At 44.5% G+C, this 23,912-nt stretch overlaps 1 protein-coding gene across 1 annotated transcript in view; it reads left to right on the top strand.

Annotated features, from left to right (window-relative positions):
- LOC147685005 (uncharacterized) overlaps positions 1 to 23,912 on the top strand; it is a 713,619-nt gene that overhangs the window by 296,948 nt on the left and 392,759 nt on the right. The window contains exons 3-4 of the mRNA XM_086939748.1: positions 10,018 to 10,449; positions 11,841 to 11,960. Coding sequence (XP_086795874.1) covers positions 10,018 to 10,449; positions 11,841 to 11,960 — 552 coding nt within the window. The remainder of the gene's footprint in view (positions 1 to 10,017; positions 10,450 to 11,840; positions 11,961 to 23,912) is intronic.

Below are 23,912 nucleotides of genomic sequence, written 5' to 3'. Positions count from 1 at the left end.
GAATCATTGCAGAATGACCAGCCGTTTCGAGACTTTAAATAAGCTGTATAATGTCCTGATGTTGTTGAAGGACCATCGTGATAGATAATTGCTACAGTTACAAAAGTCCTTCCTGATATTGACAGCTGAGAAGCCACAAAATTTTTTATTAAAGTTGACAATTTTGATCCATCAGGCCTACATTGTTGTATCATTAAAATGACATACTGGCCATATCTTCGTATAAATAATGTTGACATCATTTCAGATTTACATTGGCTACACTCCATGTTGTGATCCGCTGCATTTACTAGCTTATTAAAGGAGACTGATTTACTGTCTGGCAAAGTTAAATATATAAATCTTTCTGAGTCTACACTAGTAGTACTTGATACCATACAGTTCTCGCAGTCATGCTGCCATTGATAAGAAAGCCCAAACAGGTGATCTACATCTACACCCTCATCTTGCAATACATCAAGCATATACATTAAAAACTCCTGACAATCTTGCTGATTATTTTCAGAGAAGTCTGTTTGACCTGAACATTCATCTAACAGATAACGAACTTCAGACACACTTTCTACTTTTGTTCGATCAGTGCTACATTTCTCAAAAACAGAATTCAACAAACAGCATAAAATTTGTTCTGAATTCAACAGAATCTGTTCTTTTAAACTCTCTAGTGAAAAGAGAACATTAACCACTACATTTGCATAGCAGTTGACACCAGAACTGTTTTCAAATTGAAAACCAACAACATCTTCAACAGAATCCACTTTCTTTCTGCTAACAATTTTCTGTTCATTGACTTTTGGTCTTTTTGCTACAATCTCCCTACTATTACTGATATTTCTACGTTTCCGGCCTACCACACGTTTCTCAAACAAAGGATATTGAGGCAAATGTGGCGCATACTCTCTTCTTAACCTATTGTATTCCTTAACACAATCTAGATCCGCACAAATATTTGTGACATCACAGTCAATCAAGTACAATCCCGATAAAGTTCTAACTCGTGACAATGCCACATATGCCATACCCTCCTTGAACACAGAACTGCCAATATTCACCAATGCACTATCTACACTTAAACCTTGCGATTTATGGATTGTCACCGCATATGCCAAGCAAACAGGAAACTGTTTACGGCGAACATATAAGTCTTTAACAAGCAAAAACCTAGCAGAACAACGACCAATTAGCTGTACTTCCTCAATGCCATCAAATTTAATTTTTAAAAATTCTATTCCATCTCTATTTCTGTATTTCTCAAAATCAACAACATTACCCATTGATCCATTTACCAGACCTCTTTCAACATGTAAATTCCTTCTCAAAATAATTCGGCAATTTAAACACACATTCAAAGTCTTTTCAAAACCCGCTGTTTTAGATATAGTCTTCTCTAATGGATCCAATTTTGATTTCAAATTCTCTGACAAAATAATTGTTGATCCCATATGCTCTATTTTGTCAATAGCTTCAAGTTTCACAATCTCTTGCTTTTCTAAATTCAACATTTTGTTGTTGAAGATGGCACATTCTGCAAGAGTTGGCATCAAACATATTCCGGATTTCTTCTCAGTAATTTTCTGAAAAATATTCTCAGCCACAATCTCTTGTTCGGGATATAAATTTGAAAGTAATCGTGCATTTAAAGCTTCTTTTCCATGCTCGGTCACTTTTCCAATTCTAATATCTTGTAGAATATTCTTGTAATCTTCATCTTTTGCCTGACGCATATTTTCATGCAGTTCAGCATAATTGAAGTTTAACCCTATATTGACGTTGCCAATGCTCCCTAGGCACTTCCTGGTATCTTCATGCGTGAGTATTTTGAACACAGGTTGTCCTTTTACTGGTGTCAGCTGCAGAAGATCTCCGAAAACAATGATGTGTTTGCCACCAAATAACACATCATATTCAGTTTTAAGTACTTCTTGCATTCTCAAATGCACAAAGGCAAGTATGACATTGGAAACCATGCTTACTTCGTCAATGATAAGTAGTTTCATTTTCCTCAAGACTCTTGAAACTTCACAGCAAGCATCCCCAGATAACTTGTGGTATTGTAATTTGTTGTCATGCTCCACCGGCAGCATCAGTAGACGATGCAAAGTAATACCTTTAATGTTATGTGCTGCAAGTCCAGTAGGAGCGGTGACAACACAAGACAGCGATGACTCAGTCCTTTCCTGCAAATAACAAGAAATTGCTTTAATGAGGAAACTTTTTCCAGTTCCCGCTTCTCCACTCACGTACAGTCGGACAGGCTTCAACGATGTACATGAGCACTCTTTCTTCTCATGTCTTAATCCATGCTCAATTTGCTTGGTAACTTCATCATATATTTTCCTCTGCTCAACGTTGAGTTGTTTTTCCAAGTCTTCTAAGTTAACTGAATCCTCCTGAGCATGTGCCATGGCTCTTTCCACTTCATTCATAGCAGTGGCAGCTTCATTTTCGATAATAGGTCCTCCAAGTGGATCTTGACTCAATGAAACAGAACTCTGACTGTCCTGAGAACTGTCTCTGGCAATCTCGGCTGCAATCGTTGTTGGGACACCGTCGCGCCCGGACCGCGACTTCCAGTACGTCTCTGGGCTGTAGGGGCCCAGCACACACCCCACTGCGGCCACAGGTGTGATAGGGGCGACGCCACAGAGCTCGAGGCCTCAGTGTTCCACGGCTTCGCCTCCAGCGGTCGGGCCTTGTGGGCGCGGCTCAACCCCGGTCTCGCGTTAGCAGGCGCGCTGGCCGGGGGAGCCCGCCATGGAGGGTGCCGGATCTTTGTCGGCTCCGGGGCACTTGCAGGACCACGATCCGCTCCAGATTCAGGACGGGGGCCAGGGATAGTCTGCAGGAGCTCCGCTGCAGTTTTGGGTCAACGGCGGATAAAAGTGGCGGAGAAACGGCCTGTGGACGGGGAGCTTAACACGGAGCTCTACCCGGTCACTTGCGTCGCCATTGCATGCTTAGTCACGCCCCCTTGTCGGTCCCACTCATGCTGGGAATCTTGGAAGAGTTGAGTAAGATATCTGGTCTATGTATTAACAGAGCCAAGTCACTGCTGTTTCCGCTTGGACGGCTACGAGACATACCAAAATACCAGCTTCCACAAGTGAAGCTATACTGGACGGTGGACAAAGTCTGATATTTGGGAATATATATCAACCACGATGAGAAGCAGTTTTATGTTAATAATATGGGGCGAGTGATAGATGGTCTGTGTCAGTATCTACGGTGCTGGAATACATTACAACTTCTTTTGATGGCAAAATGGTCCATATGAAAATGGTGGTGGTGCCAAGCTGTCTATGTTGTGCAGGAAACTTTTTATGAACTCCCGGGAAGTGTATTCAAAGAGCTGGACGCGCTCGTGATGAATTTCTCTGGAGCGGTAGGGGGTGCAGGAAAGGTCTTGACACGCTGTAACAGGAATGGGAGAAAAGGGGGTCTGGAGGTCCCAGATCTAGAACTGTACTATTTAGCCACTCAGATACAACATGCGATCCATTTGTTGGATGCTGAACCAACCTGGGAGAAGTCCCTGCTGGATGGCGAGTGTGATGTCCATCAGCGGGGATAGCTACTGATATGGGGCAGACAAATACCTTGGACTTTTCCCCACCTGATCAGACTGATGGCGAGGCTCTGGGAGAGGACGGCCCAGAGGATACTGAAGAAAACCCCTTCTGCCCCGTACCTGGTTCCTGGATCATATGACCCTTTGATAGAATGGCTCATTTGAAGTCTATGGAAAGAGGGAGGGTGCCTGACCCCGCACCCCGTACCTAGGCGGGAGGTTAATAACCATGCAAGATGCTATGACTACATTTGCTCTAGGTCCGGGACAATTTCTACAAATAGGTGATATATCGCTCGCCAACTGTAGCTGAACTTCTCGGAGGCCCCAGAGCTCACCCACCCATTGGTAACTACGTGGTCCAAGGCTGGGGGCATCCAGGGAAGCGAGCGGTTAGCGCTCTAGCTCTCCCCTAACTCAAGGGCTATAAAGTCAGCGAGGCGGCAGCCGACTTTGCGGTAAGGGGGACGGTGGCAGCTTCCCCCCGACTCCGTTAGGCGCCATCTGCGAGCATTCTGCTCTTCTTATGTTTTAAAATTGCTCTAAACCGGCTCCGTGAGCTCGTGCAGAAATTTTATCTGTGTACCTGAAATAATTTGTTTTAAAAGGGGCAAAATAGCTTGTTGCTTGTGTTTCACTCTGTTGAAGTGTTGCACTTGTGAAATTAGTTTAAAATTGTACCGCATACCCACACGCACTGAGGGACCTGCTGTTTGTAGTTTGTCCTGTGCCTGCACGCCCAGTCCGACCCTTAGCCAATCACGGGTGCGGAAGGCGGGGCAGAGGCAGGAACATCCAGGGAAGCGAGCGGTTAGCGCTCTAGCTCTCCCCTAACTCGAGGGCTATAAAGTCAGCGAGGCGGCAGCCGACTTTGCGGTAAGGGGGACGGTGGCAGCTTCTCCCCGACTCCGTTTGGCGCCATCTGCAAGCATTCTGCTCTTCTTATGTTTTAAAATTGCTCTAAACCGGCTCCGTGAGCTCGTGCAGAAATTTTATCTGTGTACCTGAAATAATTTGTTTTAAAAGGGGCAAAATAGCTTGTTGCTTGTGTTTCACTCTGTTGAAGTGTTGCACTTGTGAAATTAGTTTAAAATTGTACCGCATACCCACACGCACTGAGGGACCTGCTGTTTGTAGTTTGTCCTGTGCCTGCACGCCCAGTCCGACCCTTAGCCAATCACGGGTGCGGAAGGCGGGGCAGAGGCAGGAACATCCAGGGAAGCGAGCAGTTAGCGCTCTAGCTCTCCCCTAACTCGAGGGCTATAAAGTCAGCGAGGCGGCAGCCGACTTTGCGGTAAGGGGGACGGTGGCAGCTTCTCCCCGACTCCGTTTGGCGCCATCTGCGAGCATTCTGCTCTTCTTATGTTTTAAAATTGCTCTAAACCGGCTCCGTGAGCTCGTGCAGAAATTTTATCTGTGTACCTGAAATAATTTGTTTTAAAAGGGGCAAAATAGCTTGTTGCTTGTGTTTCACTCTGTTGAAGTGTTGCACTTGTGAAATTAGTTTAAAATTGTACCGCATACCCACACGCACTGAGGGACCTGCTGTTTGTAGTTTGTCCTGTGCCTGCACGCCCAGTCCGACCCTTAGCCAATCACGGGTGCGGAAGGCGGGGCAGAGGCAGGAACATCCAGGGAAGCGAGCGGTTAGCGCTCTAGCTCTCCCCTAACTCGAGGGCTATTAAGCACCTCGGCGGCTCAACGCGCAGTGTTGACGCGCAGTGTGGCGCCTACTCCTGCGCCTAAGACGAGCCAAAGACCAGCCCGTCTGCGCCCGTCCGCGACAGGACGTGGCTAGGGGCTGGGGGCTATGGCGGGCTCTATCAGCCTCTCGGAGCCTTTCCATCATCCCGTTTATATGTATTCGAGTCAGACTTTGCGGGATGTGGGCAGGTATGTTTCCACTTTGTGTTCCCATAGGGTGGAGATTTGTTTGGAGGGACCATTTACTTGCAGGGAGTGTTTTACACAATTCACCTGCAACGCTGTCATTTCTTCTCGGCAAACTACTTCTATCCCCACAAAATACTTGACTAAATCACCTCCCAGCCCTTCTAACGATTCTTCTTTGAATTGTAAGAACCTTCTTTGCAATGTTCGCTCACTAGTGTCCCACGCAACTCAGATCTGGGATCTCATTACTTCTGAGAGCCCACATCTCTGTTTCTTAACTGAAACGTGGCTTAAGCCCCATACTGTTCCGGCCATTACAATGGGGGTGCCGTTAGGGTACAAAATAGTGAGAATGGACCGCCCCATCAAAACTGGTGGTGGGCTGGCCATTATTTTCAAACAAGATATGGAGGTGGTGGTCACCGAAACGGTGTGTAACCCGCAAATGGAGCTCCTGATTTTCACTATCAACCCGAATTCAAAGGAAACCAGGAAAGGTGCACTGGTTTACCGACCTCCAGGCCCTCTTGGGAATTTCTCCACTCAACTTGTGGAAGCGTTGGCCCCCCACATGCAGTTCAATTCAGATTTTATTGTGGTAGGGGACTTTAATGTTCATAGTGAAATAGCGACATGTGTGGAAGCACAGACACTCTTGGCTGATCTGGCCACGCTTGGTCTTAACCAAATGAATCAGGGACCCACACACATAGCTGGACATACCCTGGATCTTGTGCTATGTAACTACACCTTTATAAAATGTCTGCCTCCCACTCCAGTGGACTGGACTGACCACGCAATCATTGAATTTTACACCCGCTCTATTTATAAGGTCAAGGGCACCCAGAGGACTATGGCAGAAGTCAGAAGACCCTGGAATAAACTAACTGCAGAGGGTTTCAGGAGGAAATATACAGAGCCCAATTGGGACGAATGCGGGGACAACGCTTCCTCTGCATTAGTTAAATTCAATGAAGCTTTAGCATTGACCATTAACCATGTTGTTCCCTTGAGGAAATATAAACCACGGCCTGCCCCTAAACAAGAAGTCTGGTTTACAGACGATCTTAGACAGTTAAAGCTAACTGCTAGGAAGTCAGAAAAACGCTGGAGGGCTACTCGCAAGGCAGAGGACAAAGAAACTCATAGGACCTCATTAAAAGTTTACCATAAAGCTATTCGGGCTGCGCGGAAACATCATATTGCAGCCCAATTGTCAGCAGCCGGTAAAAATCCCAAAGTACTCTACCAGATTCTGCAAACCTTTATAAAACCCTCGGTCTGCGAAACGGATGGGATTGAGTCTCAGGAACTTTGTAATACCATCTCTCAGTTCTTTGTCAGAAAAATAGATGGCATTTATACGAAGATCTTAGCCACTAAATCCACCTCGAACAATATGAGTACCGTTGATAGCATGGTCCAGCCTCATTTTAGCTCAGTAGAAAATACGACCAGTAAGCTTGAAGTCTTCCCGCCAATATCTTTGGAGGAGATAACCACCCTTATCACCCAAACAAAGAGTGGGTGTCCTTCAGATATTATTCCAGCACGGGTTATGGCTCTTCTTAGCGATGAGCTGGGTGCAGGAATTCAGCAAGTACTCAATCTTTCTCTGAGCACAGGGGAAGTTCCCCAAGGCTGGAAGCAGGCTTTGGTCAGACCTCTACGTAAGAATAATTCCATTCCCTGGACCAGGCAAGGCGCTGGCCTGGCTAAGGAGCTTCTTCACCAAGCGCACTCAGAGAGTCATACTGGGCCCATACCAATCAGAGGAGGTAGAGATCTCTAAGGGGGTGCCGCAGGGCTACTGCTTGAGCCCAACGCTTTTTAACATCTATGTGGCACCCCTAGCTAACATCATGAGATCCCATGGGTTTATCCCTGTATCGTATGCAGACGATACTCAACTCCTCTTCCCCTTCAAAATCATGACTCCTGAGGTGCGTAACTCCTTTGCCCAGGGGATGAAAGAGGTGGCTCATTGGATGGCAGCAAACTTCCTTCAGTGTAACGTCTCAAAGACTGAGGTGATGCTTTTTGGAGAAGCCAAACGATTATGGACTCCTGACTGGTGGCCTCAAGACCTAGGCCCAGTCCCTGTGCCCAAAGGGGTAGTGAAAGATCTAGGAGTCAAACTGGATCAGGAGCTCGCCCTTAAACATCATACTAATCAAGTGGTAGGCTCCTGCTTCCATGTTATTGGTCTTCTCCGAAGGGTTTTCCCCCTGTTACCTGATACCACCAGGAAAACTCTAGTTCAGTCGCTTGTGTTGAGCAGACTGGACTATTGTAATGGTTTGCTGTTAGCCGCCAATGAGGGCATCATTAACAAACTCCAAGTCGTGCAGAACACGGCAGCACGCTTGGTTCTGAATGCCCCAGCACGTACACCCTCAAAACCATTGCTGAATCAACTGCATTGGCTTACTGTGAAACAGAGGGTGTTGTTTAAAACGTGCTGCATCATCCATAAATGCCTCACTGATAAAGGTCCTGACTATCTAACTAAAAAATGTGTTCCTTACATCCCCTCGAGAACTCTGAGATCTGGTGATCAAGAGTTGTGTCCCCAGGTTCTGGAAGACCAGACAAGGAGGAAGGGCTCTGTCCGTAGCAGGACCAAAGCTCTGGAACGATCTTCCTTACGACATTAGAGTCTGTAAGGAACATTTTCCTTTTAGGAAAAAATTAAAAACTTTTCTGTTCAACTACTAGTTCCGTTTAGGCATTACTTAACCTTAAGATAGAGCCTGCTTTGGTCTCAGATGCTGCTAAAGGCGCGGAGATACTCCTCAGGGAGTCGATTCCCAGCGCGTTATAAGTATGCAAATAAATAAATAAATAGCTGGTCACACATCTGTACCTAGCATTGCATAAGGATAATCGGCTTAAGCCATTACTAGTGGAAGAGAGATGGCAATCTCTCGGGGTCTAACATCTATTGCCCGGGGATTGGTCCAGGATGCACGCTTGGGTCTGAAGGGTATCATGAGTGTCAGGTTTAAGCAAATTCAATTTAACATAATCCATATAACCTACCTGTTCCCCAAGCGTGTGCATGCCATCTATCCGATGAGAGACTCCCGATGCCCGAGATGCAAGGTTAATGAGGCTGATTTCTGGTGTTGCCTGCTAGTAGCTACCTTTTGGGGAGAAATACTAACACAGATTAAGCGGGCGATGGGTCAGGACGTACTATTGAAGATTAATCCATGCTTGCTGGGCCTATTACCAGACGTCATGAAGTGCAAACTAATGAGACGTTTCGCAGTGCTCGGTCTCACAGTGGCAAAACGCTGCATAGCGATCCATTGGATGAGCAATAGGCCCTCGACTAGGGAGAAGTGGGAGAAAGACCTGCAGGACGGAGCCAGGGCAGAAGAGGAACATATACGAAAGACCAGAAAAGATGACCAGAGGTGCTGCTTGCATGGGGGACAATGATGAGAAAAATGTTGGACCCAGCTGGGTTCCAGGATTCTGCGTCCGGACAATTGGAAGACTCGGGCGAGAGAGGCTGCAAAGTGGTGACAGTGAGATTAGAAATGCTTCAGACTGATAGATGGGGTAGCAAAACAAACTATAGCTGGGGCCATTGTTCGCCCATATACGACACATACTTGGGAAATAAAAGAAAACACAGAGGACGAAGGATATAGAGAGAAGGAATAATGGGAATCTTAGACCCTTTTCCATATAACAGGTCAGGAGGAAAGGGGAGGGGACATTGGTAAATATTAGTTTTCTTTTTTTTAACAGTTTTTGCGTGTTCTTATTTGTTATCATTGATGCAATATACAGTGACATGGGCGAGTGAAAAATATCTTGTTGTGTAAAGGAGGCTAATGTAAACTGAATAACTGTGTATTTAAAAAAAAAGAAAGGTTGGTTGTTGGACAAAAGGCACATTGATGTGTGTAATAAAGGAAAGTAAACATGAAAAGCACCAACAATCTATCAAAAAGTGCAAAACATTGGTGGAGGAGTTGTGATGGCTAAAATGAATAGAAAAACTGGCTAGCACATACCTAATAGAGCAGTGGGAAGCTCCTCTATAATTATTAAAACAGATGTCCTGCCAGTATGGAATTCTACGCAGAAATATTCTAAATTTGATAACCTCTTTCATGAGCAAGAGGATATCATAGAACCTCATATAAAAGAGAGGAATTGATGACTGCCTTCCATCAGCAGCATATATCTGTTTGCAGGCGATATATCAAATAATCTTTGGTGCCTTGATATTTAAGAAGGGGAGAGTGGCAAAAGGTAGTTCTCTCTGAACAAATCCACCTTCACTACTGTGATAAGGTGAGATATGTGTAGTTTGATTACATTTTGATGTATTATTTCTGCTTTGGTGGTGCTCAGATGTTTTAGACCTCTGTGGCAGGAGACCCTATATTTAAAGACCTTACTACACTTGGGCTCAGAGACTGCATAGAGGTACTGTCCCTTTTATGCCTGCTCTTCTTGCCATGAAGTCTCTTCAGAGCTTGCACTATACATAGGGTTTAGAAACATAATTGTTCATCACTAACTTATTTTTTCAGGAATCAGATCATGGAAGAAGATGCAAGAAAAATTATCCAAGTTGCCTTCTGCAGAGGACGATCCGGAAAAGATGGGAATGGTTGAAAAAGCCCTAAATGTGGAGAATTCAACAGAAGAAGCATCAAACAAAATCAGACGAGGCCCTGGACGACCAAGACTTCCTGGGCGCCCTCCTGGCAAGGTGCAGAGGATCACCACATCTTCTCACCCAGAAGAGGAGTCCTTTGATTGCTTTGAGTGTGGTGTCAACTTCAACAGCAAGGCTAATCTCAAAAGGCATCTAAACGTGCACTCAGGAGTAAAGCCCTTTACATGTGAGACTTGTGGGCGATCCTTCAACCGCAAATCCAATCTCCTAAGCCACCAACGCACACACCAAGGCAAGATGCCGGTGCCATGCAGTCAAATGGTGGGAAGTCTCTCTCCTTCTGGTGAGCATTTGTTAACGCTACTTCAAATGAAAATCTTGCTCCTTTTCTTAGTCTGGCCTATTATGTTCTTCTGTGGTGAGGTAATTTATCTTTTGCTGTGAGTGAGCACTTTAATATCCCCATGTGGTCAAACATTTGTATCTCCTTCTGTGGGTAAGCTCCTTCATCCTCCTCTCCTGTGGTTACATGTTTTAATACCTTCCCAAGGTTGTGTTTCTAAATACCTTTTTGTAGGCGGGCAGCTTTATTTTATCATTTGATTAGCTAATTTTATTTTGTCCTGTCGATGAGCTGCTTTATCCGCTCCTTGGTGCGACCTCTTGTATATCTTCTTGAGGATGACCTCCATTCTATACGCTTGTGGTAGTGCTTCTTTAGCTCCTCTTGTGTGTGAGCCTCTTTATCTCTTACTTTTGTCTAGTTCCACCATCTCTTTCTGTGAGTGTGTTTCTTTTATTTTATCCGGGGGTTGAGCTTCTCCATCGCCCACTGCGGGTGACCTCCTGTCCTCCTTTGGGCAAGCTTCTTTAATCCCTCCAGTGTTTTTTTTTTGCAGAGTATTATATAGCGCAAACTTGACCCAAATTGGGTATCAGAGCGCTTTACATAGCACCAGTTACGTTTCATGAGGACACACATTCATTTTTTTGTTAGGCACAGGGAGATTAAGTGATTTGCCCAGAATCACAGGATGTTCAGCGTCATTGCCGAGACTCGAACCCAGTTCCCCAGATTCGATTTCGACCACCCTAGGGTATTTTTCTCTTTATGCGATTTGGATGCTGTGGGCGAGGACTAGGGACCTGATTTAGAAGTCGGCGGAGGGAACACTCGCTCATAAATGTGATGGATACCCCATCCGCCGTATTAAGATCACATTCTATCCTATGGGAATCGTAATATGGCAGACAGGATATCCGTCTAGTTTGTGACAGAGTATTCCCTTCTCCTACTTCTAAATCAGGCCGTAAGTCTCTTCTGTGGTTGAATGTCAAGGTCACATTAGCATGGAAGTGGATGACGTATCCAAACATCCAAGCAGTACTTACTTCCTGAAAGTATCTCTGGCTGGCTATATAAAAGGCTCAGGTTTCATACCTTCTCTTATTCTAATGTGGAAACACCCATCTGCTGGGATGGTGCTACTCAACTGGTGGAGGCCACCTAGATTCTAGGCTTGTTCTAGTTTCCTTGGGACACTGTTAAAGATGTAACAAACTGTAAAGCATTGCTTATGTTGTCGTTTCTATGTTTTACTGCCAGCTCAGGGGCTTAATGCTCCTTTGGGGAGAATAGTGGCAGTAGGCATGGATTTGTTTTGTAGGGATAAAGCAAGTTTTACTATTGTGATTTGTCTTAATTTTTGTGTTTGTATGTTTCCCGTTAAGCAGATTCTAACATGTTTCAGTCAATTATCATAACCGAGATAACTCCAAAGGAGGAACCAGACGATTCTGAGCACCAAGATATGGCAGACCTTACGATGATATCTATTGACTCATGGGCTGTGGGTGAGTAATGGTTTTGCCTTATACCAGAGAGTAGGAGCATGGGACAGGTGAATCAAAAGATAATGGCGCTGACACAGATGGGTTTGAAATGCAACTGGGCTTAGGACAGAAAGACAGATGAAAAATGGAGGGCTGTGGGTTCCATATTTGGAGCCCAGGGTCTTGAAGGAAGGCACCCGGAGGTGGAGGAGCCTTTTAGACAGTTCTCACGAATGTATCAGTCCACTAATCTTAGTGTGACACACAGTGGAGGAAGAGACATGTCATGTCAAAGGTTCTTATATAGCGCCTTTTCACCGAAAGGTCTCAAGGCGCTTGCTTTGGGAACCCGTCCTGTTTTTCATTGTGAGATAACCCCTACTGGGCATCCCCAAGGTGAAAGCCAGGCATCCCGCCGCGGGGGGGCCGTAGTGGAGATTAAGCAAGCTACTGTCCAGAGTTGCAGAGTGTGAACCCGTGATTCGAGTAGGCACCGAAGCGAGAATTATCGAGTCCGTGGACACTTGGGCTCAGACCCTGCCGTGTCGGGAATTGAACCCTGGTCCTGGGTCTGACCTCTGCTTCAGGGTGTGCCTCCTCTAACCAGTGAGCCACACTTCTCCAAGCCAGACTCTCCTGTGCACTTCAAAAGAGCTATTTGATTGTGAAAAGGTTTATTAGCCAATGGAAGCACTTTCATGAAGGAGATGGGGCTGATGAAGGCATTCGAAAGGGAAGATGTGAGGGCCTGTGTGTCTGGCTCCGTGATTATGAACAGCACATAGAGTAAAAATACATGCATTCTTCACCACTTGCAGGGTTCTGTGCAAAGTTGCTTGTTTTATCACCAAAATTATTCACACAGGTATAAAAATCTGATACTAGTGTCTGACAGTGTTCTAGTTTCTCAAACTGCAAAACATGCCCAGGAAGGGCGCACAAATCGGTAAGTTTATGTAAAAATATGAACAGTCTATCTTTCCCCATTAAGGCAGCCACACCTACACAACTGTACATATCTGTTTCACCTGCACAAGACACACTCTTCTGCCACTGGCACTAAGTTAAGCCTCTACATCGCAGTTGAACAATGAAATAGAATTTCCTCACCAAGTAAATATTCTGTTTCCCTAGCTTCAACCAAAGTGTAGGTCTTTTTACCTTTGCTCTTTAAAGGTATGAATAGCAAGCCATCAATTGTTTTCCTTTTTTTTTTACAATTTTGTCACTTTAGATTTGTCTTGAGTACGTAAGTGATAAACTGTTGCGTGTTAATATCTTCACGTAGGGGGGTGTTGAGACAAACGTGCGGTGACAAACATAAACTCCTAGACCTTATTGCCCCAGCTGTAGTGATATCTGGATCCCTGGTACTGAATTTTGGTCATGAGCGAACACTGATCATAGGCCTGTCTCATGGCTTGCGATCTTGCTCACACCAGAAGGGATGCCCAAATCACTAACCTCATGAGTGGTAGTCGGCAGCTGCCCTTACCAAAGAGCTAAGTAGTAAGAGTGTGGTTGTGGAAGCATACTTTGTTTTATACTGATAATCAGTAGTGTGAACAGGCCTTTGTACTTGTGTCACTGGAGTGGGTCTGACTGACCCACTCAAGAAACGTTTTGCTGCAGTGTGCTTAACTCACCCTTGGCCTACATTGAGTTAGCATGTAGTGCTGTGCAGCGTGCATGTGTGTGCTGTCATGTTTGAGTGCCTGTGAGGGATAAAATACATGGAGGGCTGTGGGTTCAATAGTTGGAGTGCAAGGTCTTGAAGGAAGGACCCTGGCGGTGGAGAATCCCCCTAGGCAGTTCTCAGGAATGTATCTGTCCAAAAATCTGAGTGTGACACAGTAGAGGAAGGGATAGCCAGACTCTCCTGTACACTTCAAAAGAGCTTATTGATTGTGAAAAGGTCATTAGCTAGTGGGGGCCTGGGCACATGTCAGGAAGAGATGGGGCTGATGAGGGAATCATAAAAAGTAGGGATGGGGGCCTTTGTAACCTTTTTGTTGGGCATTTATCAGTGAGGCTGTCATTCCGGTGTTGTTCATGAGTAACTCATAATCTGTGTTGTAGGGCTATCATGGTTGAAGTCGCTCCTTCTGTGACAGACTGCTTCCTGGGCAAATGACAGGACAGAAGAGTGGGCACTCCAAAGAAGGCACCCCTCAAACAAAAACTTCAAAGCATGAGATACTACATCACATTTGTGTTTGCAAATGGATGATAAAAACGGGATCTGGAAGTTCCCAAGTTGTCAACTTTCAAGCGGCCTGAGTGAGTTGCACTTCGACGTGGAGAAGCTCATCTAGAGCTCTGCTCTGTGTGACCTGGACTGGGGGTTTAGGTGTGCAGTCTCCTAGCTGGGTGAGGGGACATCTCCCAGGGTAAGCAAGACCTCCTGTCTGGGAGCTTGAAGCACCAGCGCCTGCCTGTAGAGACAGAGGACCCTCTGAGGAAGAGGAGGAGGAGATCACCTGGAGGGAGCAAGGTCCACTGGGGGATCCTGGCAATTGGATCTGTTGCACTGATTGGCCTGCTGCTCGTATGCAGGCCAGTCAGTGATCCCAATGCCAGAGGCGGCCTCCGTGAAGAAAGCTGCTGTTGCGTCAACTGGCCTGTTGGCCTTGTGTAGACCAAAGTCTCCGACCCTATTTTCTAGAGTGAGCTGTCACGAAGAAAGCTGCTGTAGCACAGATTAGACTGTTGCCCAAGTGCAGATTAAAGTCAGCTACCCAATGTGCTAGGTGGCTGCCATTGAGAAAGCTGTTGTTGCACCGATCAGGGGGATGCCTGTGTGTCACCTAAAGTCAGCAACTCCCTATGCCAGAGAAGGCCGCTGTGAATAGCAAAAGCCGTCCGTTGCTCTGGTGCACCATATGCAAGAAGGAGGGCCAGTGCCTGGTGCTTCATGTGACCACAAAGAAGCATTGGATTCTGACCCGTGCTCCTGAAACCCATACCGAAGCATCAGAAGCTGAGTGACTGCACCTGGCATACCAGTGGGATCAGAGGAACTTACTGCGTCATTCAGTGGAGCGCCTCAGGCAACCAACCTCCTAGCCTGCAGCAACAGGAATACCACTCAACACCGGCAGCTGCTCCAGTCTACCTCAACGCCGAACGCTGATCGCTTGCCGTCGTCTTCTGTATCACACGACCAGCGGCAGCAGGTGAGACTGATTGCTGGACCCGATAGCCCAGTGGGAAGTTACTCTTCCTCACAGTGGAGAAGTGTGGCTCAGGGGTTAGAGGCGGCAGACCCGGAAGCTGAGATCGGCCCTGGACCAGGGTTCAATTCCCCGCCCCGACGGGGGTTGGGCTCAATAATTCCACGGACTCGATAATTCTCACTCCGTTGCCTACTCGACTCACGGGTTCACACTCTGCGACTCTGGGCAATAGCTTGCTTAATCTCCACAACGGCCCCTCGCGGCGGGATGCCTGGCTTTCACCTTGTGGATACCCTGCCGGGGTATCTCACAGGGGAATACCAGGACGGGTTCCCTAAGCAAGCGCATAGATGCCTGCGATGTGGGCGATTTGCGCTATATAAATACATGTACATTTACATTTACATTTACACAGTGCTAAGGCATAGTGGGACCTTTGCAGTACGGCCTAGCCTGAATTTTGCCCATAGTAAATGGGGAATAACCACAGAGAAGTGGGACTCAAGGGTGTACCCAGATAGCTAGCATGCCGGCCTGAGTAGGGCTGTGTGTATTGTTTGTGCAGATAGTATTTCAAATTGTCTTTATATATAAATACTACTATTTCCTTTTTTTAAGTTCAAAATGATTTTATTGAAACATTTTGCAAACAGAAGAATTAGACAAATACAATACAAAAGAATAATTCTTATATGCGTAAATGATGAAATTGCGAATATAAAATGCAATAATCCAAAGACTAAGAAAGGGGGAGAATAGGGGAGGGAAGGTACGGGGTAGGGGACATATCAGAATCGTAAAATACAACAATATAGAGTCACAATTAAATTGGATTATAAAGGCCGGTAAAAGAGGGGAAATTAAGTATCAAAATACAGAATAGAACTTGAGGTCATAGCATTACATAACCTATGAATCATTGCATAACATACGAATCAATAGGAGACCAAAAAGATTGAAATGACTGCGAATTGTGAACAACGCCTTTAAGAGACAGCTGAGCTCCTTTTCTAGTAAAGATAATCCACGACCACCAGGCATGAACTGAAAGAGAAGAAGCATCTTTCCAACAAAAAGTAATGGATTTTAAAGCAGCTGTAATTAAAAAATTAAATAACTTTGCTTCTGACTCACTAAGAGGATGGGAAAGGGCAACTGATTTACATATTAACATAGCATAAGAAATATCATCGTGTACAGGTAAAATTTTTGAAATTACAATCCAAACATCTGACCAAAATTTCAAAACAACTGGGCATTCATATAACATATGACGAAGTGATCCAGAACTAGAAGTGCAATGCCAGTAAACATCAGATGGTAACAATTTCGAATGGCATAATCGAAGTGGGGTCCATAGGGCATTAAATAAAATAAAAGCATTAGTTTGATACAGAGACACTGGAAGCCAACCAGAAATACTGTTGAGCCATATTGATGACTATGTGTCATCAGATAGGGAAATGGACAATTCAGTATTCCAAAAAGATGATATTGTACCAACATTGGAGCCCTGGGAGGAAGTACATTTTTTATAAAATGCCGAGACAGCTTTGGGGCATGATGTAACAGCTGTAAGGTAAATTATTAGGTCATTAGTGGTGGAATAAGGAATACCATTGGGAAAAGAGTCCAAAATTGAATTACATAATGACTGGTATTTCAAAAATCAGAAGCTGGGATATCAAATTTTAACCATAGTTGCTCAAAAGGAATAAAAGCAGTTCCACAAAAGACATCTTTGAGATAAAAAATTCCTTTTGAAATCCATGAGGACCAGAAATTAATGTTTCTATTTAGTTTAAGTAAAGCACTGTGCCATAAAGACAAGTGGACTGTAGAGAGTAAGGGTAATTCAAAATTAGAATCCAAATCATTAATTATTAATTTAGAGGATTTGATAGAGGACTTATGAATAACCTTGGATGTAGAAGACAGCAAAGAGGGCAATGAAAAGGGACGAAGAATTGAAGATTCTATATCAAGCCAAATTGGAGGTTTGACCGCATGAGAGGTTGTGAACCATAAGGAGCTTTGCTTTAAAATAAAAGCTTTATGGTAGAGGTAAAAGTCCGGAATGGCAAAGCTAGCCTGTGATTTAGGGACTTTTAATTTCCTATAAGCAATACAAGGAACCTTATTAGACCAAAGGAATTTAGATAACAGTTTGTCAATATCTTTATAAAATATGAGAGGAAATTGAGTGGGAATCATGGCCAATGAGTAGAAAATATTTGGTGCAACATTAATTTTTATAGCCTCCATTCTACCCCACCAGGTTAGAAAAAGGGGAGACCATTTGGACGTTTTGTTCTTAAGATAGTCAAGTATAAAATCACCATTTAGTTTTAATGTAGCAGGCAACGAGGAGGCAAATAGGATACCTAAGTATTTCAGCTTACTGTTCTGCCAAAGAATATCTGTGTTTGGTAGCATATCCGGGATACATAAAGCATTCAAGGGAAAAAATTCAGTTTTAGTTGCATTTAACCTATAACCAGAAACCACTGAATATTTGTCAATAATGTCTAATAGGGAGGGAACAGAAGAAAGTGGATTACTAATAAACAATACAACATAATCAGTATAGGTAGGGTCCTTATCAGGCTTGGGCAGAACAATGATTAGAGCGTCAGTAGAGGAACCTGAAATAGTGCCAGAGGAACCAAAATGGGAAAAAAGTGTACTTCAATAAAGTAAAAGGTAAGACTGGAATTCTTTATAAAATTCAGCAGGGATACCATCTGGGCCTGGGGATTTGTTCTTGGGAAGTGATTTAATAGCAAGTAAAATTTCATCACAAGTAATCGGAGAATCTAAACATAATCTGTCTGAAGGAGAGACTTGAGGCAAATTGTACTGATTTAAAAAGGAATCAATTAAAGAATCATCACAGGGTACTGTTTTACTATATAGGTGAGAAAAAAAAATTAAAAATTCTTGTACAATATCATTATGGGAAATAGCAACTCGACCATTAGGACCACGTATTGATGTTATTTGAGTTTTGTCCCTCTTAATTCGTAAATAGTTTGCAAGAAGTTTTCCAGATCTATTGGTATTAAAGCAGAATTTAGCATTAGATTTAGTGAGTTGGATTCCTGCTCTAGTACTAAGTATAGCATTAAATTCATAACGAAGCTTCTGCAGTTTAGATTTGTACTGAAGGTCATTAGAGGAAATAAATAAACGTTCATATTTAGCAATTTGTTTTTCCAAATGTTTAACATTAGAGTTAAATTGTTTATTTTCATGTGCCATAATAGAAATAGTGGCACCTCTAATGTAGGCCTTAAAGGCATCCCACCTATTCACAATAGAAGTTGAACCTTCTGGGTTGAATAAAAAATAGTCTTGAATAACTTGTAAAAGTTTAGACTTATGTTTATCATTAAGAACTATATTTGTGTTCATACGCCACCGATTTTGCTTAGTAAAAGTAGAGGAAATATTTAACACAAAGGAAATCAATGCATGGTCCGAAACCTCAATATTACCTATAACAGGGTTGGTGGCTGATTGAAGTAAAGAAGGTGAAAGCAAAAAATAATCAATCCTTGAATAAGAATTATGGAGATTGGAGAAAAAGGAAAACCATTTCTCCGTAGGAAAGTGTAATCTCCAAATATCAGCCAATTTGGTTGTGTGAAGGAAAGATTTAAAGGCATGAAACACTTTAGGAGGACGGAATTTTGTAGTGGAAAGCCTATCTAGTAACGGATCAATAATTACATTAAAGTCCCCCCCCAACAATCAAAGGAACCTGCCCCAACTTCAGTACCTCAGAAGTTAAAGCTCACCAAAAAGAAGGGTCGTCAGCCGTAGGACCATAAACATTAAGCAAAGAGAAGATTGAGTCGTGAATTTTAACCTTAACCACTATAAATCTACCTTCTGAGTCTGTAAACTTACTAAGAATCTGACAATGTAACCTTTTTGCAAAGAGAATTGCAACCCCATTTTTCTTTCCCTGTGCAGGAGAGGAAACAATATTATCAACCCACTTTTTCCTCATATATTGCAGAATTTTATCATCAACATGCATTTCTTGAATAAAATAAATGTCAGCTTTACACGCACCCAGGTAATCCAAGATCTTAGTGCGTTTTACCGGATGCCTCAAACCCTTAACATTAAGAGAAACAATTTTAACATTAAGAATATTAGCCATTATGCATTAAGAGGAAAGGACAAAAGAATGACACAGAAGAAGAGGAACGGAGAAACAGCCATGGAAAAAGAGCGACTCTATGCAGAGAGTAAGAAAGGGAAATACACAATAGGAAGAAAAAACAAAAGGAAAGGAGACAAACAAGGAACATAAATAAGGACAAGGAAACGCACACCCGTTCCACAAGTATGGCCAGAAACCGTTGGAGCCCGTGAGTATAAGAATATGCAAAGATGTGACAGGTAAAGCCAGGCTACTTGAAGTCAGGTATTAGGATCCTGAGTATCCATAGATGAAGGAGCTTGCTGATCAAGAAACAAATGAAGATCTTCACGACGTTGAAAAGATTTGGAGACATTGTCTTTCCATACACGCATCGTTGAAGGATCAAAAAGACCATATTTAAATCCAAGGTGTCGCAGCTGTGGACGAAAGGCAGAAAACTCTTTGCGAATAGCAACAGTTTCTTTGGCAAAGTCCTGGTGAATAAAGATTTTGGTCCCATTCACTAATAATGAAGGAATTTCTCTTGCAGCGTTTCGAATGAGAACCAAATGATGATGACGCAGAACCTTGAAAATCATTTGCCTGGGTTTAGTATGTCTAGGATTCCGATGGGAAGGGACTCTGTTGGCTTTATCAATCTCAAATTTTTCAGTGAATTTTATATTCAAAAGGCCCGTTAGAAGAGATTCAAGGTGTAAACGACAGTTTGTCCCCTCAACTTCTTCAGGCAAATTAAAAATACGCAGGTTGTATTGCCTACTCAGATTTTCAATGTCCAACAGTTGAGTATGCATTGGAACTATTTTGGCCAATAAAGGCGTGAAAGTGTCAATTTTATTTTTGTTATCCTGAATTTTAATGGCATTGTCAGAAATTTTCATTGACATAGAGGCCATATCTTTGCGGATATTTTTGACTTCTGAAGCAATTGTATCAGTATTTAAGGGCAGTGCTTTAATTTCCTCCAAAATTAGAGCAAGAGAAGGGTCTGAAGACTCTACCATCTTAGACTTTGCTGGAGGAGGAGAAACCTGCTGCTTTCGTTTATTAGTATTGGAATTCTTAGAATCCATTTTGAGGTGAAATAAAGCCTTAACAATATGTGCAGACTGATAAAAACAAGAAAACAGCCTCAAAATGTGATAAAAATGAGGTAAATGTCGACAAAAACACCAACAAACTCTCAAAAGCAGCAGGTGCAGCAGCTAAATTAGACTGTAGGCGTGGCTAGGCCCAAGCCAGGCTCTGTCATAAAAATTGCTCCGCCCCCAAGCACCCAGACTCAGTGATACCTGAAGGATAGACCGGGGTCCAGAACCATAGAGCCACAAATCGCGCTTCCGCCGTAAGAATTTGCCCCAAAATCACTCCACAGGTCGGAAACCACTTTGGCAGGTAAGCGCCAGCATTTCCGCCGACTTCCTGACACAAAATTCGGCGTTTTTAAAGAGGTCGGGCTGAGGGGATTACGGAGCTCCGGTTGTGGCGGCCATCTTGATTGACGCGCTCGCGCATCTCCCCAATACTACTATTTCCTAAAAGCCAGTACTTGGCTGAACAATTATTGTGGGTGCAGGATGTATTTTGAGTTTTGAGCCTGTGTTCACATTGTACCTACCTCTGGGCCCCCCATCCATGTCTTTCCCCCTAAGAAGCACTGGACTGCTTGACCCACGTTAACACGGAGTGTACAGTGCTGAAAGGGTACTTGACCCAGTTGCTCAAGACCCATAGAATGGCAGGCAGTTTGAAATCAGGGATTATTAAACCACCACAGTTTGGTCTGGTATTTCCTGCTTGCCCTGTGTCTGAAAGGAGTTCTATAGGGCGGGGTGGGGTGGGTTGGTTGGGTGGGGGGCTGGTGGGGGGGGGGGGCGGCGGTGGCAAAAGATTTGGAAAAACCCAAGGTCTCCTTTGACACATCCACTTGGAAAACACAAGAGCTGGCACTCACTGGGCATTGCCCAGTGAACACAGTGACACATCCCCTCCTCATGAATGCAAACCAATTCCTAGGTGCACATCAACACTATTGTAATAATCCGGAAAGCAAGACCTAGAATATGTGGCTTTGTAGAAGGTTTAAAGACACGCTCCCCCACTGAAGATCTATTTACAGGGAGACTCTGCAAAGACACTGGCAGTGCTATTAGACTATGTGTACAGTTTATACCACACTATGCAGAAACTGCATAACCTGCCTATATCGATTTAGTAGGCCCCAGAATATCACTTCTGCATATTCAGCAGAAGGACTGTGTAATAGCAGCATAGCCATCTTCTCTGTTACTTTTGACACTGAAGATTTAGACCTATTGTTAATCAAACAAAATGAATCAAAAGACACTGACATTGACATTTCCACTGGCTCTGGAATGATTTTTAGATCCCTTTTAGTGGAAGAATATTATGTAAAAAAACTACAAAGTGTTATGCCCTCCTCACCTTTGTCAGTTTACTGTGATCCCAGGCTTCCTAACTGCCTCCTAACTGCATACGCCAATGTTAATGACCATCAAGCGTCCTTGATTGATGAACTTAACTTTAATTCAAAACCAACAAGGTGATGGATGGAATGCTTGAATTAATCTCAGCCACTGGCAATCGCTCGGGTCGCATCCCAATATATCGTTTTTTCCTCACCATGCCACCTCAGTCTGGACACAGCCGTAGGCAAATCAGGCTCTACCATGCTCCTCACAGGAACAGTCCAGCTGAATTGCCAGGCCAAGCTAGGCACTTTAATGTGCATATTGGTTCCTTGGTTCCAGCCATTTTACCATATTGGTACAATAATGGTTTGTACATTGGTCAATACCAAGCTGGTTTATGGCACTGCTATATTTTTGGATGTTGCTAGAGTACCACCCTTCATGCTTCTGGGTGTACAAATGGTGTATGCCATCTTATTGTAAAAGTAGCCAGCCATTAGCAAAGTTAGTGAATTGTGTTTCAATATGCAAATACATGTATACTATTTGTTCGATGGCTGTGCAGCCTGCAGCCCGCTGGGAATAAAAAAACAGTGCCCAGAAGGAGGTGGCAGAGAGACACGGCACATAGTCTGTCGGCATTTAGTCATGCCTGTGTTTGCACATTAAAGCCAGTGCTATTAATTAAGCAAAAGTGTATTTTTAATAGGAGGCCAGCCCAGAAAAAAATTAAATCCAAATGTATCACACATTATAACAACATCATCAACACTAGCCTACTAAAAATATAAACTGCTATTTCTTATGTATAATTCTAACTACAGATTCCCCACCTTAAGAACATTTCCCCAGATGACAGACTGTATCCAGAAACTTTTAAAGCTGAGCTCCCTCACGCTGCTAGGTGGTGCTATGCAGCTCTGCATTGGCTTTATTCTGACCCGAAAGTGACAGAGTGGCGCCGCATTTAAGCACCTCCTCTATGTGCCTTGATCAGTTCCTTTCTTTCTGTGTCTTCGATCAGGAATCTGGTGCTCGCTTCCTCTTTTGCTAGTGTTCGACAACCTTTCAATTTCTCAATTCAGTATGCAAGAGAACAATGTCCCCTCCTGAAAGTACAGGGTTCAAAACATAGGGTAGCTGAAGGAAAAATATGTTGGTTACGGACCCACATGAGGTGTGCCTTTGGTGTTTTGGCTCAGGGCACTACTCCTGGCGTGAATATGACAGACTCATTTTTAGGTTTTGCCTGGCGAAAGCTGCGCTTTCTGCGCAGCTTTTTCGCGCAGGCGAAAACCTGATGAGAAGTGTAGTGTGCTTTGGGTCGGCCCTCGTCATTGATTGGCTGGCTCCGTAAACGGAGCCTTGCCATTGGACGAGGGGCCTGCCCGTCAATGCCGGACCAGACACGGGGGCGTTCCCGAGATTCTTTGGCTTTTGCCGACGTCACGCGACGCCGGGAACGCCCCCGTGTCTGGTCCGGCATTGCCGGCACCTCCCTTGTTTTTCCTCATGGCCGCCTTTCGTCAGCTCTCTCCTCCCCCTTTCCCGCCCCCTCCCGCTTCTCTCTAATGCCCGCCTTCCTGCTCCGGCCTTTCCTTTCCCGCCCCTCCCGCTTGTTTCCTCATGGCCGCCTTTCGTCAGCTCTCTCCTCCCTGGCCGCCTTTCGTCAGCTCTCTCCTCCCCCTTTCCCGCCCCCTCCCGCTTCTCTCTAATGCCCGCCTTCCTGCTCCGGCCTTTCCTTTCCCGCCCCCTCCCGCTTGTTTCCTCATGGCCGCCTTTCGTCAGCTCTCTCCTCCCTGGCCGCCTTTCGTCAGCTCTCTCCTCCCCCTTTCCCGCCCCCTCCCGCTTCTCTCTAATGCCCGCCTTCCTGCTCCGGCCTCTCCTTTCCCGCCCCCTCCCGCTTGTTTCCTCATGGCCGCCTTTCGTCAGCTCCCGGCCTCTCCTTTCCCGCCCCCTCCCGCTTGTTTCCTCATGGCCGCCTTCCTGCTCCAAGGCCGTCGTCGGCCGTCGTCAGCATCTCCCAAAAAAGTTCAAGGTACGTGTGCTAGCAAACCTTTTTTTGTGCGTAAGAGCGCTCAAGTTATATAAAAAAAATTTTTTAAAAAAAGTAGCAGATGCCTGCATTTCCGTTTGGCAGGAAGGGAGCGTAGCTAGTAGTGTTGCCGAGTGGCTTCAATCACCCGAG

The sequence above is a fragment of the Lissotriton vulgaris genome, chromosome 10 (assembly GCF_964263255.1).
Source record: "Lissotriton vulgaris chromosome 10, aLisVul1.2, whole genome shotgun sequence".
Classification (NCBI taxonomy): domain Eukaryota; kingdom Metazoa; phylum Chordata; class Amphibia; order Caudata; family Salamandridae; genus Lissotriton; species Lissotriton vulgaris.
The sequence above is the reverse complement of the archived record's forward strand: the minus strand, read 5'-3'. Positions and strand labels throughout refer to the sequence as shown.